Raw genomic sequence first — 17623 nt, forward strand, 5'->3', positions numbered from 1 at the left:
TCTCCCAACTGTTCTCCTCCACTTAAGACATAAACTGTGTTTAAGTAAATACTCTCCAAGCCGGCCATTTTTACATATTTTTGTGTGTATTTGATTGATTGGACATGCGCAAGAAGCTCAAAGTGTAATTTGTTTGTCCGTTTTGGAGCACACGCGTGCACGCATTTCAGCCTGAGGAACAGCGTCTCTTGTGCGGATTGTGCTTTCAGTGACATAATCAGAATTATTTGTATAACAATTAATCGTAAGCCAAAATTGCATAATAGTGACAGCCGTATTGTCAAGAAAATTCAGATAAGAACTCTATACTGTGTGTACAATACAATCGAAAGTGCTGAAGTAGTGTGTAAGAGGGACTGAGTGATAGATGAGCCAAATAGAGGTTTAATATGGCATCAATCCCAGAGAGAAGCTGAGTGGTTAATGCTAACCACACACACCCTTATATATGCACAGAGGCCCAAACAAGCTGATCTAATGCACTTACAAGAAATCATAAGAACATGAGGCTTTGTTATGCCTTTGAACTTTCATTTGAGTAGAATTTCACTCATTTTTCTAAGCTTCAATTATAATTACAGATGACTCTTAAGATGAAAAGTAAAATCGAGCAATATCACATGAGCAAGAGTGCTGTTATATCTGAATATCAGTAGCCTTGTTAGATATTCAGTACAACAGCAGGATTACCTCTCACTGCTCAAAGCTTTCCGTTATCGCTCTGGGTTTTCCATTTCTCACTCTCCAGTGAGAGAAACCCCACTCTGAGCAATCCTGGAGTGAAAAAAAACATCTTTGTCTTCCATAAAACCAGTTCCTCGCTGCAGGCAAAATCACACAAATCCACTTTAAATACAGTTAACATAAGCACAAAACAGATGATTTGCAGTTATCTCTCCTTTAATGAGCAAAAGTACTTCCTGGGTATTCATTCATAATATGAATTCTCACGAAACGATCCTTAATTTAATAGCCTGATAAATAATCAGAATTGTATACTGAGCTATCAATTATATCTCCAGGCCTATTTGAATCACACAAAATGAATCTGTCGGAATTGGTTTCAACATTTTTATTAGATTTTTCGACTCAAGAATGCCATCAAAACATCCTGTTCTTTCCCGCTCATGATTATGGTGCGTGATGTTTAGAAGAACTATAAAAACAAGGCTGTGGAGCTCTGACTGAGACACTCGTAAGAAATGTTCTCTCTAAGCTGTGCACGTCCGCGCAGAAGAAATAATATGCCACGCACAGGACAGACGCAAAAATGAAATGCAAAGTAATTGCAGTGCTCGGGCAAACCACTATATGCTTAGGTTGGTGTCGCTATAGAACCGGTAAATGTGGTTTACAGGTTTCATAGAAAGAGAGAATAATGTGCGCTAAATCAGTCGCTATAGAAATCGAATACTTTAATGGTTACAGACGAAATAGCTCAACACGAGAGCCAATGCTAATGTAATGACATGAAATAAAACGACATGTTTTAAAGAAGAGTGGCTTGATTAAGTGGTGGAAATAGCGGATGATGGGCACAGAACTGTAACAAAACTCAGAGACATTTACATTTACACACAGGTGTAGTAGTGTGCAAACTCTACTACATAGAGATGTATTATATTGACCTCAAAAAGGGAATTCATGAGCAATAACTGCTTCATGTTTTCATATTATATTATATTATATTATTTTAAATTAAATAATTTATAATAAAGAATTAAACTGTTCTGCGTGAGATTTTTTTTAAATTATTTTTAATAGAATTTCTTAGTAACAGCACTGTAAAAAAAAAATTCTCAGGTAGCCTAAAATGTGCATCATTTAGCATCATTGCTCATAAGTGATTATAAGAACATGAGGTGTGAGGAGTCCCTCTCACACTTGGCTCACATATCCAGTTACAAACAGCCTGCACGTTTCACTTTGAAATGCTCCTCTCCCAGGGCATTTATGAAAATCATGTTTGAAAAATGTTAATGTAAGGTAGAAATTGTTTGTAAATAGATTGTTTTTATTAATGAAGCACTTGTGTAGTTTTCTTAAATGGATGTCCATAAAAGTTAAAATACTTGCTTGGGAGTTCATAATGTAATGTTTGAGCATGGGCTGGGCCTTATTTTGAATAACCTGTTCATGTCAGCTGAGGTGAGGTCTGGATTGCTTTCACTTTTATTTCTGATTTTGAGACTCTTCCTTGTTTCTAACATTCATCTTACTATTATAGAAGAACATCTCTTGATGCACGTTAAATAATAATAAATGACAGCGTAGGTTATTTCAGAACAGTGCTACTCTGCATGACCTCACTGAGTCCAGACAGATTTGTACTGGGTGCCAGTGAGAGCAGTAGTGATGGTTAAAAGGCATGTTGTTCTGTTATTTCGGTTACAGTTTTGTTCTCTATATGGCCTGGATCCAGATAAAAGCGGACAAGTGCATAGCTCTGTAATGTGAATTTGGCTATTTTTGCAACTAAATAAGCCAAGCAGAGCTGGCTAGACAGATATTCTTCCAAAGCCTCCAGGTTGGAGATGTTTCTGTCTGGCCTGCATGTCCTTTAATGACACCTTACCTTTAAAAGCATTAAGAAGCTAAGAGCTAAAAGTTGTTCTATCATCAGTGCATGAGCAAATGTGGATGTAACGTAGTTTGTAGATCGGGAAGAAGGAGGCGGGAACCGGCGAACATTAAAGATTTTAATAATAAAATAACCAAACACAAAATAGCACGACAGCCCCTCGCGGACAACTGTCGCGCACAAACAAAACCAAAACACAAAATAAACTCCAGGCCTGGTCCTCTCTCGTCTTTCACTGTCGTCTCTCCTCCTTTTTATCCTTCCGGAGCTCCTCCGTGAGACTCGAGACCGGTGAGTGGCGCAGGTGTCGCGCATTAGCAATTACTCCACCGGCCTCGCTCCGTTCCCACGGCTCTCGGCCCCGCCCCTCTCGTCACAGTGGATTTATGTTGTTTACTGCATTATCACTTACGTGCAACTTATCTGATGTTTATTTGATTACAATAGCTCATTAAGGTCTCATCTACTGCATTGAAAAGCCTTATCAAAACCTCATCCCACACACTCACATACACGTTTGTTTGAGGATCATGGTGGGGATGCACAATATTTTGGCATCATAGTAAAAAAAAAAATAGGAGCAGGTTTATTACTGACTGAATGGTTAAAGAAGTCGTGTCAAGTCACTAGACAAAAATAGATTTTTTTATTATCAAATTACAAATAAAAAAAACAAACATGCAATGTTGAATCATTCACAGTAAGATCAATAACAGCCATTTAAAAAATAGGGTGAATATCCATTCAATGACAACTTTCAAAAATACTACTGATTTAATAACATTTAAAAGTAATCTAGCAATGTTGTACCTGAATTAACTTGTGACATTTAAACTGTCTGTTTTTAATTGTTACTTTTTTGTCTAACTAATTTTAAAAATTTGTATAGAATTTTAATATAAACTGTGATTTTATTATAATATTTACTTGTTGTCAGGCATAACAAAAAAATGATCAGCTTGTCAGTATTGGTCTGATATTTAATAAGGTTGCATCTCGAGGGACTTTTCCTTAATGTATGCGAGTAATTATATTTTCTATCCTTTTTTTGCTGATTTACGTTTTCGTTAAAAAACATTAGTATTTGTTTATTGAGCCATTGTCATTACGGGGACCATTTGCTTGTCCCAGTGGTGTGATTTCAGTTTATACTATCCTAGTGGGCACATTTATTCACCACAATGTGGGCATAACTTGACCCACACATACACACAAAGGTCCACAAACACTGGAAGGGACTGTTGAGATAGGGATTAACTGTGTTAAAACACTTGAAAGAGTGGGAAATAGATGTTCACATTTCAGTTTCTCCCTCTGTTCTGTTTCGTATGAAGCTCTTGGTGAATATTTCCTAAACATGTTCTTTAATTTATGTCTTTGTCTTAATTTATTACACTGTAAGTGCAAACGCAACTCAGATTTATTACCATGCGCTCTACTCCTTGCAGCTCTATACTGGCACGTGAACTACAGTGTTGTGTGCCTTTGTTATGCGTGTGTGTGGGGCCGGGTGTACAGTGTTGGAGGGGTGTTCTCTCTGTCCGTGTGATTGAGTATACAGGGTGATCCAGGGAGTTAATTACAGTGGGTGCCTGTCAGACCTGAACAAAAAGCCTGCACAGACAGCACAACTCACGCAGAAACACAACTGGCTGAATGCAAGCAGCCCAAACCAGACCAGTCTGCCCCAGTTCAGCTCCTGCCACAACAAAACACTCCAGACCATAGAACATTTATTTGATTTAGTCATTTTACAAGGAGTAAAAATAAAACTTATTTTCTTTGGATGCTTGTCTTTTTATAAATAGACTAGCTGAAACACTATTCATACAATAAGTGAAACGGTAGATGAAAAAAATGAATATTCATAAACTGACTTGGATGGGATTGTGGTCTTCTGTAGTTTTACTGCAGATGTTATGAAGGGATGTTATGAAGGGTCATGTGCTCTGGAAGTGGTGGTCTCAAAATCCATTGAATCCAAGACTAAGGTGATTTTAATTTTATAATTTATAGCAGCATGTGAATCATTTTAGCCAGAAGTTTGGCAGAAAGGTCCATAATGAAGATGCAGAAAAGAAAGCTTTTTAGCAATACTGAGTTGTACTGTCTCTCTCTCCCAGACTAAACTAATTTAATTCAGAGTAATGTACTGTAAGTGCAGCAGAACTTTTCACCCAGTTGTGGTCAAATTTGGTGTCAGACATTCATTTACATAATGTGGCTCTGAGTAAAAGAGAGACTGAGGCAATGGCTCAGTGTAAACATCTTCATTCTGATGGCAGAGCTCTGAGCCTTCTGTTAAACACAGAGACCAATCCTGTCTGTGCAAAAGGTCAGTATCCTTAATGTTCAGTAGGATCACGTTCAGACATACTGACCAGTGAGTTTTTAAAGGTGCACTCGGTAATGAATAGTAATTTTAAAAATATGTTAAATAATTTACAGTCACATGAGATGAAGTCATATCGGTAATGTAATAAAAGCTGTATTTTGCATGGAGCAGGTCACCTCATTGGGGCCAACAAGTTAAGATCACATGACCATCCGACTATCACTCACTTTATCTCTTTCAGACAAATAATGTTATCATCCTTTTCTAAAGCTCTGTTATTTAATACAAATGCTTAATGACTCCCTGTCTGCAGCTTTTAATTCATTAAAAAAAAAAAAAGATGAAAATTAGTCAATCAACAATTTTTAGTCATCAAGCATCAGTCTGTTCAATTAGTTCTGAAATATGTGTTTCTTTATGAGTAATACATATTTATTTCTGTTCTGTTCCGCCAGTTGATCGTATTAGTGCATTTATTAGTTATTACAGGTAGTGGTCGACCGATATTGTTTTTTTTGACAGCCGAGGCCGATATCTTGGAAAGCAGGGTGGCCGATATAATTTGATTTATTTTATTTAATGTTTAAGAAATTTGAAATAATTTGAAAATGGATTAAAAAATAAATGTGTAAAATAAACATGCTTATACTTTAAATGACAAAGTATTTTTCACAAATAAATAAATATTTAATAAAAATATAATTAAAAAGGAAGTAAACACTGTAACCAACAGGGCACTCAGTATTCTGGGAAGTTTGTGTGCATTGGGAATCACATTTTTTCAAATAAAGCCAAGGTAACTCTCTCATTTTACATACAGCACGCAGTGAAAATGACATGAATATGGCAGTGGGCAAAAGCATGAAGCGTAGCATAATTTGAAATCACGAGTTTAAAGGGGTCGTCATTCAATTCACACGGACCGACCGTCACACAGAGAACACGCGATCATGCTGGATAAAAATGCACACTTCACAAGATCTCACAGCTGGATTTGACTAAGTTTGCAAGGCCGTCAAAATAAAAGTCCCGCCACGCATCGGCCAAACAGAAAAACTTATTGGCCCATGCCGATATTTGAAAAATGCCAAATATCGGCCGATATATCGGTCGACCACTAATTACAGGATTGCTCAGTCAGACTACATCTAAATGGTTCTTGTCATGTGTTTTCACTAGCGCACACACATATATGAAGACAGGCATGTGTCTTCATTGCAGTGCATTGAGCATTGGGTATTATGTTGCTTTTGCCATGCTGCTGTATTACAGTGAATGTGTTAGTAATATGAGCTGATCGTCCACCCTCCCTTGCCTCTTCATTGCAGCTAAACCCAAAAGGCATGTCGACTAGCGCAATAATAAAAAGATGATGGTCATGATTGCTTTACACATCCATAGGGATCAGAGAATTTGTTTAGATTAGTGAATGTGGAAGGCACAGCTAAACTCAATTTAAAAGCCATGATGTATGTAGTGTGTACTAATGCATTCTTCTTATGTTTCATCAGCACACGCAGGAGCTCAGCAAGCATTCATGTGTAGTGTTTTTGTGGGATTTTTTCGGGCTGAACAGGTGACAGGTCCTGAAGTGTTTCTTTTTGTGGAAAGGGTCAGGCTGTCTTAGGCTTTACACTCTTTACGGTAGCCTGAGTTACTGCAGCCTCACCTGACAACTGAACAAACACACTGCCAAACTGAGCAGATGCAACTTTAACATGGAAACTCAACTTGCATAATGTTTAAAGTGTGGTTGATAGGTTGCTTGACCGGTTTTTCTCATTTCAATGTGTGCCGTCGTTTGTGACTAATAAGCCATAGATATTGAACAGCTTTTAGCGACCCAAACTCATTACCAAGATTTAGTGCAGATTATGAACTAAACAAAAAAGGTTTACATTCTGGTGACTTTTGACATCTCATAAAATAGTTTGCTATAGCGCAGTGGTGAGTGAGTTTTGCAATCTGGAAGGTTTAGGTTCAATTCCTGGAATTGTTATTTCATAAAAGGGAAATTTCAGCCGGATAGCCAGACAATAGTTTGTGAACAAAAAATGTCCATCTTGTTTTACATGACATGACTAATCACTCACTTTCTTAATTCTCCTCTCAATTGCTGACTCAGGTTGCTGAACATAATGCTTTAAAAGCCAGGACAAGACACTGTCATGAAGAGGCCAAAGGACCGGTGAAACAGAGGCGCCCTTACAAGACAGTCTTAGACACTAACTCAGCATTCAGAGTTCACCAGCAGGGCTGCACGTGGATGCTCAGACAAACACTAGCACACACAAGCACAGACACACTTATGTAAGATTTCAGCCACAAAATACAGAGCTCAGCATGAATTTTCAATGCACCATAAAACAGGAAACATCTGTCAACACAAAGAAACCTTGTTGTAGTGCTGGAAGTGTATGGTCAAAGTTCAAGGAATGGGGTGATGCTTTTAGTGATGTGTGGGTTTGTTTGTAACCGTTATAAGCTTTATGTTAATAGCTTTATGTTTCTGAGTAGTTGTTGATCAATAAGGGTTTTTCAGTCAGTACGTTTACATGGACAACAATACTCCGATTTTAATACGATTAAGACAATACTCTGATTAAGAATCTACCATGTAAACAGATTTTTGATTACCTTAATCCGGCTAAAGTCATAATCGAAGTAAACACTAATCGAATTTAGACGTGGAGTATTCCTATTTTAGTCACATTATTGAAGTGCAGTGAAGACATGTACACACCTTAATCACATTATTACCGTCGTGTAGGACTTTTCGCCGCATTTTGCGACAGGATACACACACGGCAGTGGTCAACCGTTTGACGGCAAATAAAAGAGTTTTAACACCGCCATCATCTGAATGCACGTACAAATAATTAACTGCACTTGAAGCTTTCATAAAATTAAAAATGAAACACCCAAAACTGTACATGGCATCATCACGAAGACGAACTATATGTTTATACGTGAAATTCCGGAGGGGACGTCGGATGGCGTCGCGTGGGGACGTAATAACGTGTGCCATTAATCGAACTATGTACTATAACATGTAAAACAGGAACATGAAAGGAATATTCTAAAAGCAACTTATGTAAACACAATAATCATAATATTGGCTTATTTAGAATGAGGTAAATAATTAGATTACTGATGTCCATGTAAACGTAGTCAATGAGACATTATTAAACTTGAACATTTGGTCCCACCAATCGAATATATTTGATTACAACCTTGACTAGGTCTTCACTAATTCTGTGTACATGCAAGAGGTGGGGTAAAATCCATTCACTGATGCATTGTGTTGCTTTCCTAAATTATTTTGGATTGATCCATCGAAATTAATTATTAATTATTCTGGTTATTGAAAATGCTTACACGGGGCAAAACATTACAGATAAGTGCCTTGCTGTGTGCAGCACTACAAAAATGGCATAGAAGGCATATCTGCAGTGGCATTTATACCATGAAAAGTATGCTCGCACTGTACAAACAAGCACACACAGGAGCATTCAACAACACAAAGAATCTACACAGAAAATCCTCTCCAGATTTCATCTTATTCTGTTTCTTATTCTGTTTGTATTATTAGACATACTTTAGCACAGTGTTTATGTGGAACCTTCACAGGATTAGCAAGAGACACCTTGACAAATATTTGTGCCTTTACGCTGTTGCTGAAGAATTGAGTTGTTGAACTGATTTATGATAGTTTTGGAATCAAATTATGATTTGTTGAATTTAAATTGAATTGACTGAATATGCTTTAAAAAAATTCTAAAGTGAAGCTGAGAGTACTGCATTTTTATTGGTAGCTAAAATCTTTAAAACTCTAATATAATAAAAAATGCAGAGGCTGATGTACACTGCCGTTAAAATGTTTGTGGTCGGTAAGATTTATTTGATCAATAAAAACAGTAACAATGTGAAATATTATTATAATTTAAAATAACTGCATTGTGTTTTAATATATTTAAAAATTTTAAAACAAAGCAAAATTTTCAGCAGCCATTATTCCAGTCTTCAGTGTCACATGATCTTTCAGCCGTAAATCATTCTAATATGATGATTTAATGTTTAAGAAACATTTCTTATTATTTTCAATGTTGAAAGCACTTGTGCTGCTTAATATTTTTGTGTAAACCATGATACGTTTTTTCCTAATTTTTTATAAAAAATCAAGTTCAAAAGCACTGCATTTATTTGAACTAGAAATTTTTTGTAACATCATAAATCTTTTGACTGTCACTTTTGACATCTATGCTGAGTAAAAGTATTCATTTCTTTCAAACAAGAAAACTCCAAACTTTTGAATGGTAATGTATGTGAAGAATTTTGTGAATGACTGGTGTTTGGATTATGCAGTGCTTTCATCAAGAGTTCTGCGGGTAGATTGATCATGGGTCTACACACAATTTACTGGCATAGAAAGGAGGAAAAGAAAACAAGAGGCCTCAGCTTCCACAGAATATTTCCTCAAAGTAACACCCAGGTAGTTGATGGCTTAAAAGAGAAGGGGGAGCAGAGAGAGGGTGACTTGATTTACAGATGGAAGTTTAACAAGAGAGAAACCTCATTACATGGCAAATCAGATTGTATGCCACAAAACAGCCTCCAGAAATTAGCCCTATTTGTTGATGCATAGACAGCAGGCCATTGCAAAGTTGTTTACAGAAATTAAAGTAAAATTATGTCTATAAATCTCATGCCGGTGAGTTTGCCGAGCTGTGAAAGCTGTCGTTTCTTACTTTTATTTGGCTGTTTATTTTACACTGCTTACATAACTCATGTTTTGACTTTTGAACCAGACATCTTTGATTATTTTTATCTATGTAGGTCACGCAGACCAACTCTCAAAGCCTAAGGGTCAAGGAATCTCAATACTTTTGTATTTAGCTACATGTACCGAATGACCCATGAGAACCTAATGTTAGAGTATCACAGTTAGACCGATGATTTATATATCTGTGTGTGTATATGTATATATATATATATAATTTTTTTTTTATTATTATTAAAATCAGAATTCAGAGAGATGTTCTGTCATCACACAGATTAAAGATTACAGGCCGTTTTTGGGACATCTGTTCAGATTCAGTGAAGAAAAGAATCAAACAGTGGCTTGGCTTAAAGGGATAGTTCATCCAAATATGAAAATTGTCATGATTTATTCACCCTCATTGAATTTTAAACCTGTATAAACGCAAAAGATTATATTAAATAATAAATAAATTGTCTTTGTGTTTATTTGTCCATACAATGGAAGTCAAAGGGCTCTAGTCAGCCCTCTACGAACACCTTGGCAATTGAATCGCCATTGGCTAGTAAATTTTTTAGTTTACTCGCCAGACTGATATATATATATATGTTTGTAAAATGGCACAGTTTTATAAATATCTGAAAGGACACTCTTAACATCAGTCAGTCAAGCATTATAATATGATAATCAATATTATTTAATGATAGAACTTTAGTAATTAGAATTAAAACTTGATAACCATGTTCGCTTGGAGAGTGAAAGTGAAACTGAAGCGCTCAGAGAGTGTTCGGCGAGTGAAAATGTATCTACTTAGCCTCCAACTCACACACTGGCGAGTAAAATCTGAGAATTTATTAGCAATTGGCTAATATTAGACATCATTTAGTCGCCAGAGTGAAGATTTAGTCGCATATGCGAGTGATTTACTCGCAATGTAGAGGGTTGCTAGTGTTGTTTTAAACCCCAGTGAATTTCATTTTATGGACATGAACAGAAAAAAAAATCTTCAAAGTATCTTCTTTTGTGCTCTACAGAGTTTTAGTGCAGTTTTAAAATGATAAGAGGGTGAGTAAATGATGACACATGAATTTTTAGCCAAACTGTTCCTTTAAAGGGGTCATATGATGCTGCTAAAAGAACAGTATTTTGTGAATTTGGTGTAATGAAATGTGTTTGTGCGGTTTAAGGTTAAAAAAAAACATTATTTTCCACATACTGTACATTATTGTTTCTCCTCTATGCCCCGCCTTTCTGAAAAAAGTCAATTTTTACAAAGCTCATATCCAGTGTGTTGTGATTGGCCGAATACCTCAAGCGTGTGACGGAAATGTTACGCCCCTACCATACTGTGATGATGCCCTGTCAGGCCGGAGCGATGATTCAAAAACATGAAAACCCATTATAAACGAGGCATTCGTTGCATCCAGTGGGGACATAATTATGGATTATAATGACTTATACTGTCCTTTTACGCGTTGCGTCACAACGAAGCACACAGCGTCTTTACGTCATTGCGGCAGAAACACCAAAACTACAGCGAGAATAAAAGTTACGCCTTCTTTCTTTGCGTGAACATTTGGGCGGCGTTATGCAAATCTTCCCACATAGTGACGTAGGTATGTGGGGGCGTGTTAGAACGAGCCGTTTTAGGTAGGCGTGGTTGACTCTTAACTTTTATAAAGAATATCTCTTTGGATTTGAGACTTTAGTCTTTGCAACTTTACAGATCTTCTTTATGCACCAAGAGCTTGTAACACTCCAAAGAGAAAGGAAAAATTGAAATCGCATCATATGACCCCTTTAAAAACGAATGCGTTATATTAGATGAAGCCTTGATGCTTTAATATTGTTTTATTAGTATTGTGAGGTTGTTCAGGGTGAGCATAGTTAATAATCAGTGTGTTGCATGGCAGCACAAGAGTGTGAGTGGTGTTCACCAGTGGAGTGATTGAGTGTGTGTGCTTGGTGTTGGCACTGTGGCATTTTCCCCACTATGTGCCAGAGACGGGATTTAATCAACATCCGCCACACTGGGGCAATCTGGTCATGGTGGCCGCTGTGGCTGAAATGGGATTTTTAGGCTAATGCTGGGTGTTGCCACCCTGTCACACATCTCCTTTTTGCCAGCGCCACCTGGTGGCCGTTGATCGCTAGTGCACTGTCTCTGAGTCTGTGCTGAGTGCATGTGCCCATGCTGAACCAAATGTTTTGCTGTGATCAGCCGTTGCTGAAATATCTCTCCCGCCACCCCACCTGCCACAGTGCTGTATTGAAACCACCAAAGATGGCAGATTCGCTGATGAACGACATAACGTAGCGTGTTTGGAAGGGTTACATTCTTGCAGTAAAACTGAATGAATACAAAGCTTTGAACATTCCTCTCTCGCAGCACATTTTTTAAAGGGGAACTAATTTTCTCTCAGCAGCAAGTGGCTGGAAGTGTGCTGCCTGTGCTGTCATGGTATGCTGACATTTATAATTAATGAGGCAATACAATATAATTTATGCTGTGAATTTAAATCACATTTATATAAAATCACAGACTAGTTAGTAATATTTATGACTTGGTCATTAACATGATTAATAGGACAGTCGAGAGCACTTTTGGGTGTGAAAATGATTATATCTTTCATAGAGAGGATGTTGAAGCAAGATCTGTTCCATTTCCTATGTCATTTCTGATTAAAAGTACAATAATTATACTTGTAAATGTCTGCATACTTCTTTTTTTTTTCGCTCTCCATCCCAGTCAGTGGGATTTTTTTTCCAGATCTTAAGCTTTTATTGTGAAGTAAAAATTTAGATATTTAGTTAAACAGTCTTAAGGAAATTTTAAAGCATTACAGGCTGGATTTTACTGATATATATACTTCAGTATTTAATGTTTTGTGTTTGTTTATTTGTCAGGATCGAAAGCTGACCAAAGCGGAGCAGCAGCGGTTTAAAGAGGAGGCTGAAATGCTGAAGGGTCTACAGCATCCCAACATTGTGCGTTTCTATGACTCCTGGGAGTCTGTTCTTAGAGGCAAGAAGTGCATCGTCCTGGTGACTGAGCTCATGACCTCAGGAACGCTCAAAACGTGTGTATCATTACGTTTTAGATTTTATTTAATGTTTTTCATTGTTTTTTAATATTGAAATAAATAATACACCTATATAAATATGTATCAATATTTGTTTGAAAAATAGTAATAGATTGGTACAATAGCTGTAAGTGATTAATGTGTTGCATCATATGCCATCAGTTTTTGATCATATCTGTAAATCTGTCTTAATATGTGGCCGACTTAACAGATTTTTTGCTGCTATATGCTGCAAAATGTTACTCTCTTAGTTTCTGGCCCATTCAGGCTGTTGCTGTTAAGATTCATACATTTTATCATCATCAAGTAAGGGTGAAAACGTCTTCATGAGAAACTTGCGACTGCTTTTCTCTGCTTTAGGTACCTTAAGCGCTTTAAAGTGATGAAGCCCAAGGTTCTACGCAGCTGGTGCAGGCAAATCCTAAAGGGTCTACAGTTCCTACACACCCGTACGCCACCCATTGTGCACCGTGATCTCAAGTGTGACAATATCTTCATCACAGGCCCGACCGGTTCAGTAAAGATTGGTGACCTTGGCCTTGCCACCCTCATGCGGACATCGTTTGCCAAGAGTGTCATAGGTCTGTAACTTTCATTCAGTTTCCTGTGTGTAGTAAAATAATATGTTGAATATTCTTGAATATGTGATTGACCTCTTTATAGCCTTCTGGTTAAATGCTTGTCCTGAATGGGGTGCAGGTCTTCCACACTAGTGGCTTTAATTATGGTGTCTTTCAAGGATCCAAGAAAAGGTATCTTCTTGCTTCCTCGGTCTCAACTTGTATTGCCACACTGGAGCACACTAAAGGGCACTGCTCACTGTTCCACATTATTGACAGCAATGTGTGCACACACAAAAACATTAATTCCTATTGATTTAAAAAATATATATATTCGCTGAGAGGAAAGTTAGCATGGCAGATTTCAAATTAGTTCAAACGTAAAAAGGAAGCAGAACTTCCATCTATATTACTGTTCTCTTTAATAAGGTAAACCTGACAGCTCCCAGCAGCAGCATACTTGGAAATGATACAATTATTGCAAGTCTTACTAAGGTAGAGGTTGCTGCAAAGGGTATCATGATTAGCAAGATCTGTGAAAGCACCAGGGTGCTGCATAGATGATGATTTCTGCTTGCAGTGGCTGAAATCCTTCATTAGAATCCCAGAAGTTTCGAGATCAAGCCAGAATAAGGGATACAATTGGTTAAGGGGCTTCTTGATTGCTTCGCATATGATATACGTGTGGTTTGCAGTTGAACCTGAGGAAAATCGTTTGAACTTGTTGCCCTTGTGATACGTTAAAAAACACATGGATGGTGCACATTTATAGGCTTCAGACTTCAAGGTTATTGTTATAATTAAGTTTTAATTAACTACTTGCACATTGATTGGCTGTTGTCAAGGAGAAAAGAAGAAATTAGTTTAACAGACTTTTGTTTTTACCATAGCAACAGAAGATAAACATAGCAAAAATGGCAGACAGATGTCAAAAGAGACAGGATGTCAAATGAATGTTGCATTGATTTCTCAGGTACACCAGAGTTCATGGCCCCAGAGATGTACGAGGAGCACTATGACGAGTCAGTGGATGTCTATGCCTTTGGCATGTGCATGCTAGAAATGGCTACCTCAGAGTACCCATATTCAGAATGCCAAAACGCTGCACAGATCTACCGCAAAGTCACTAGTGTAAGTCTTTTTATGAATCTCAATTTGTAGATTATTATCGGGTGAATTCACTAAATTATGTTGAGCATTTTTTCTGACACTTGGTGTAGTCCAGTGTACTTTTGGCATTTTAAAGAGCCAGTTCAGGTGCCCAGATTACAGTGGTGCTACAGTGCTGTACACGCTAAGTAAAGTATGGCATATTACGGTAGTCTACAATTTGACACTCAAAACCAGCCTGCACTTTTGGGAACTGACCCATGCAAATTGTTTAGCAAAGATGTTTAGGCATGTGCAAATAAATTTCACTGTCAGTGGGCACAATTAGTTTTAGTGAATTCACTCTTTTTATCTTTTATTATTAGTTAAATCAGTATGCACATGACATCCAGGTGTTTTGTGAATCATGTGGGGGATTAACACACTACATTTTCTCTCTGTGCAGGGTATCAAGCCTGCCAGTTTTGACAAAGTAAATGACCCTGAGGTAAAAGAAATCATTGAGGGCTGTATTCGCCAAAACCGATTAGAGCGGTAAGCACGTAAACAGTGGGAGTTCTTCTGTAAGTGAAGTGAGAATGCAAAGTCATCTAAATTCTCTCTTTTCACCCTCAGGCTCTCAGTGAAGGACCTTCTAAATCATGCCTTCTTTGCGGAGGACACCGGTGTGCGTGTGGAGCTTGCTGAGGAAGATACAGGCTGCAAAGACTGCTTGGCCCTGCGCATCTGGGTTGAAGAGCCAAAGAAACTCAAAGGCAAGCACAAGGACAATGAGGCCATCGAGTTCAGTTACGACTTGGAGAATGATAGTGCTGAAGAGGTTGCACTAGAGATGGTGAGAAACGTATAAGAGGACAAGAAGAATGTATTATAAGTCTATAAAAACAGAAATAATAAACTATAATTTGTGCTATTTATTGTGATTAATTTTTTTAAAGGAACAGTTCACCCAAAAATGTCATTACTGTAGCACTAACCTGTTTATAAAACAGTTTTTTCCGCCCCAATTTTTAATGTCATGAGATGACAGTTTTTATCAGGACAAACATTTGAGGGCTTATTTTGTAAGATGGACCCAGAAATAAAAACCTTTAAAAAAAAATTTCACAAGTACATTTAATTAATATTTTATAGAATTGTGTGTATAAAATTTTGTTTGTGTATAAAGTTTTGTTTGTATTTATTATGTTGTAGTTATTATATTGTTGACTGTTTAAATACAACCGACCAAAAAAAAGGAAAAAACTGTTTACTCATCCTCATGTCATTCCAAGACTTTATTTTTTTAAACTTTTTGAAAAAAAAATTTACTGAATGAATATCCTATATATATTTTTTTTTTCAATAAAATGAAAGTAAATGAGGACTGGAGCTGACGACACAAGAAACTGACAAAAAAAATTATAACTTGCTTTTGCATCCTTACTAAAGCGTAAAATTCCAGTCCCCATTCATTCAAGCTAGTACTTTATTCAAAATTCCTACTTTTGTGCTCCACAAAAGACAGTAAGCAATACAGGTTTGGAATAACATGAGGTTGAGTAAATAATGACAAAATTTTGGGGTGAACTATCCCTTTTAGATTTTCTGTTCTCCCTCCTGTTCATCTTTTATCATTTTTACTCATGCTCCAATTCTATTGCCTCTTTATAGGTGAAGTCTGGCTTTTTCCATGAAAGTGATGCTAAGGTGGTGGGGAAGTCCATCAGAGACAGGGTTACTCTAATTAAGAAGCCCCGTGAAAGGCGGCAACAGCAGCTCCTCCAGCAGCAACAACAACAACAAAGTCTGGATGAGCGCCGTGACTCCTCGGTCCTAACCTCCTCCTTTTCTTATGTCCAGCCTTCTGGCACCACCTCCTCACAGGGTACAGGAGCTGCTGCAGCTGCTGGGGGTCATGGGGAGGCAGAGGAGCTGCCAGAAGTGGACCAACATGTCCAACAACAAGGCACTGCATTGGGCCTCACAGGTGCACAATTCAATTTGAATCACAATTTATGAATAGGATCTAACAGGCACTTTTAGCTAATATTCTATGTAATGTTGATTTGGCATTCCGCTTTTCCATATTCAGAGGGTGAGAGTCTTCCTGCTGTCAGTGGCCAAAGCCAAGCTTTTTCTGTACCAGAGACAGGGAACCAATGTGCTCATGCTCAAACCAGCTACCCCACTGGCACATCTGTAAGTACTTCTATTTCAGAAAACAGTTTTATACTTTGCATGTTCATAATCTTTTTTTCTATTGCCATACATCCCCAGCTGCTGAGACACCACCATTCTTGCTCATTTGAAACCTTTGATGTTCAGTACAAAAAATAAGTTTTGTGTGAATGTACACTTTGGTCGGATAAGAATTGTTTTCTTTATTTAGGGAGTGAAAGGAGCAGGGGTTATGTCTCACCCCCAGCTGCTCCCTATTGGTCAGAGCGGAGGGGTTCCAAATTTACCTGTTGGACAGAATGGTGGGATATCTGGCATTTCCATGGGCCAAAGTGGTGGTGGGGCTCCTAACATTCCAGTGGCACAGACTTTCATTCAACCAGTCACTATGGCATCACAGGTCCCATTAAGTGTGCCTCAACAATATTCTCAGGTGATTGTCTCCCTTGTGTCAAGCTATACTGTGTGTTTTTCCTCTTCTCTTGGTCCACTCTTGCACTGGACACGACAGTTCATATCTAAAACAAATCAATCCAGGGAGACTTGGTACACTCGGTGTCAAATCTTATTTTAGTGGAATATGTTGAGGGACTGCTAGAGTATTTCATCCCTCATATTTTGTGCCTTTTGTCAGTTGCAGTAACTTTATGTGCCATGTCTATATATTGTCAGTAACCATATGTATACAAGGCACTCTATTACTGAAGTATTGAATTGAATTTCCTCTCAGGAATCTCTCTGTGCAGTCTGTGACTTTGATTTAGGTCATGTGCTGAGTTACATGATGTTCACTGACCTATATTTGTAATGTTAGGTCCAGAGAACATATTTTTTGTTGAATTTTTTGTTGATTTATAAGCTGAACCATATGAGCTGGTAATTGCTGTAAAACCAAGCAAACATTTATTTAATTGCTGTATTCCATGCTTGAATTGTAATTATATTATAGTACCGTTTGTTGTCATATAAAAATGTATGGTTATACATTTATGGTTAAGACATTTGTCAAAAAATACAATAAAGTATACAGAGGAG

General features: G+C 37.5%; 1 protein-coding gene across 3 annotated transcripts in view; it reads left to right on the forward strand.

Moving 5' to 3' along the window:
- LOC107716153 (serine/threonine-protein kinase WNK3-like) overlaps positions 1-17623 on the forward strand; it is a 63983-nt gene that overhangs the window by 26709 nt on the left and 19651 nt on the right. For all 3 annotated transcript variants that reach the window (XM_016522504.1, XM_016522506.1, XM_016522505.1), the window contains exons 3-10: positions 12583-12755; positions 13119-13339; positions 14292-14449; positions 14874-14962; positions 15044-15263; positions 16082-16397; positions 16503-16609; positions 16800-17021. In XM_016522504.1, the coding sequence (XP_016377990.1) occupies positions 12583-12755; positions 13119-13339; positions 14292-14449; positions 14874-14962; positions 15044-15263; positions 16082-16397; positions 16503-16609; positions 16800-17021 (1506 nt within the window). The remainder of the gene's footprint in view (positions 1-12582; positions 12756-13118; positions 13340-14291; positions 14450-14873; positions 14963-15043; positions 15264-16081; positions 16398-16502; positions 16610-16799; positions 17022-17623) is intronic.

Source organism: Sinocyclocheilus rhinocerous, unplaced genomic scaffold (genome assembly GCF_001515625.1).
Source record: "Sinocyclocheilus rhinocerous isolate Xijiao unplaced genomic scaffold, SAMN03320098_v1.1 scaffold148, whole genome shotgun sequence".
NCBI classification, from domain to species: Eukaryota; Metazoa; Chordata; class Actinopteri; order Cypriniformes; family Cyprinidae; genus Sinocyclocheilus; species Sinocyclocheilus rhinocerous.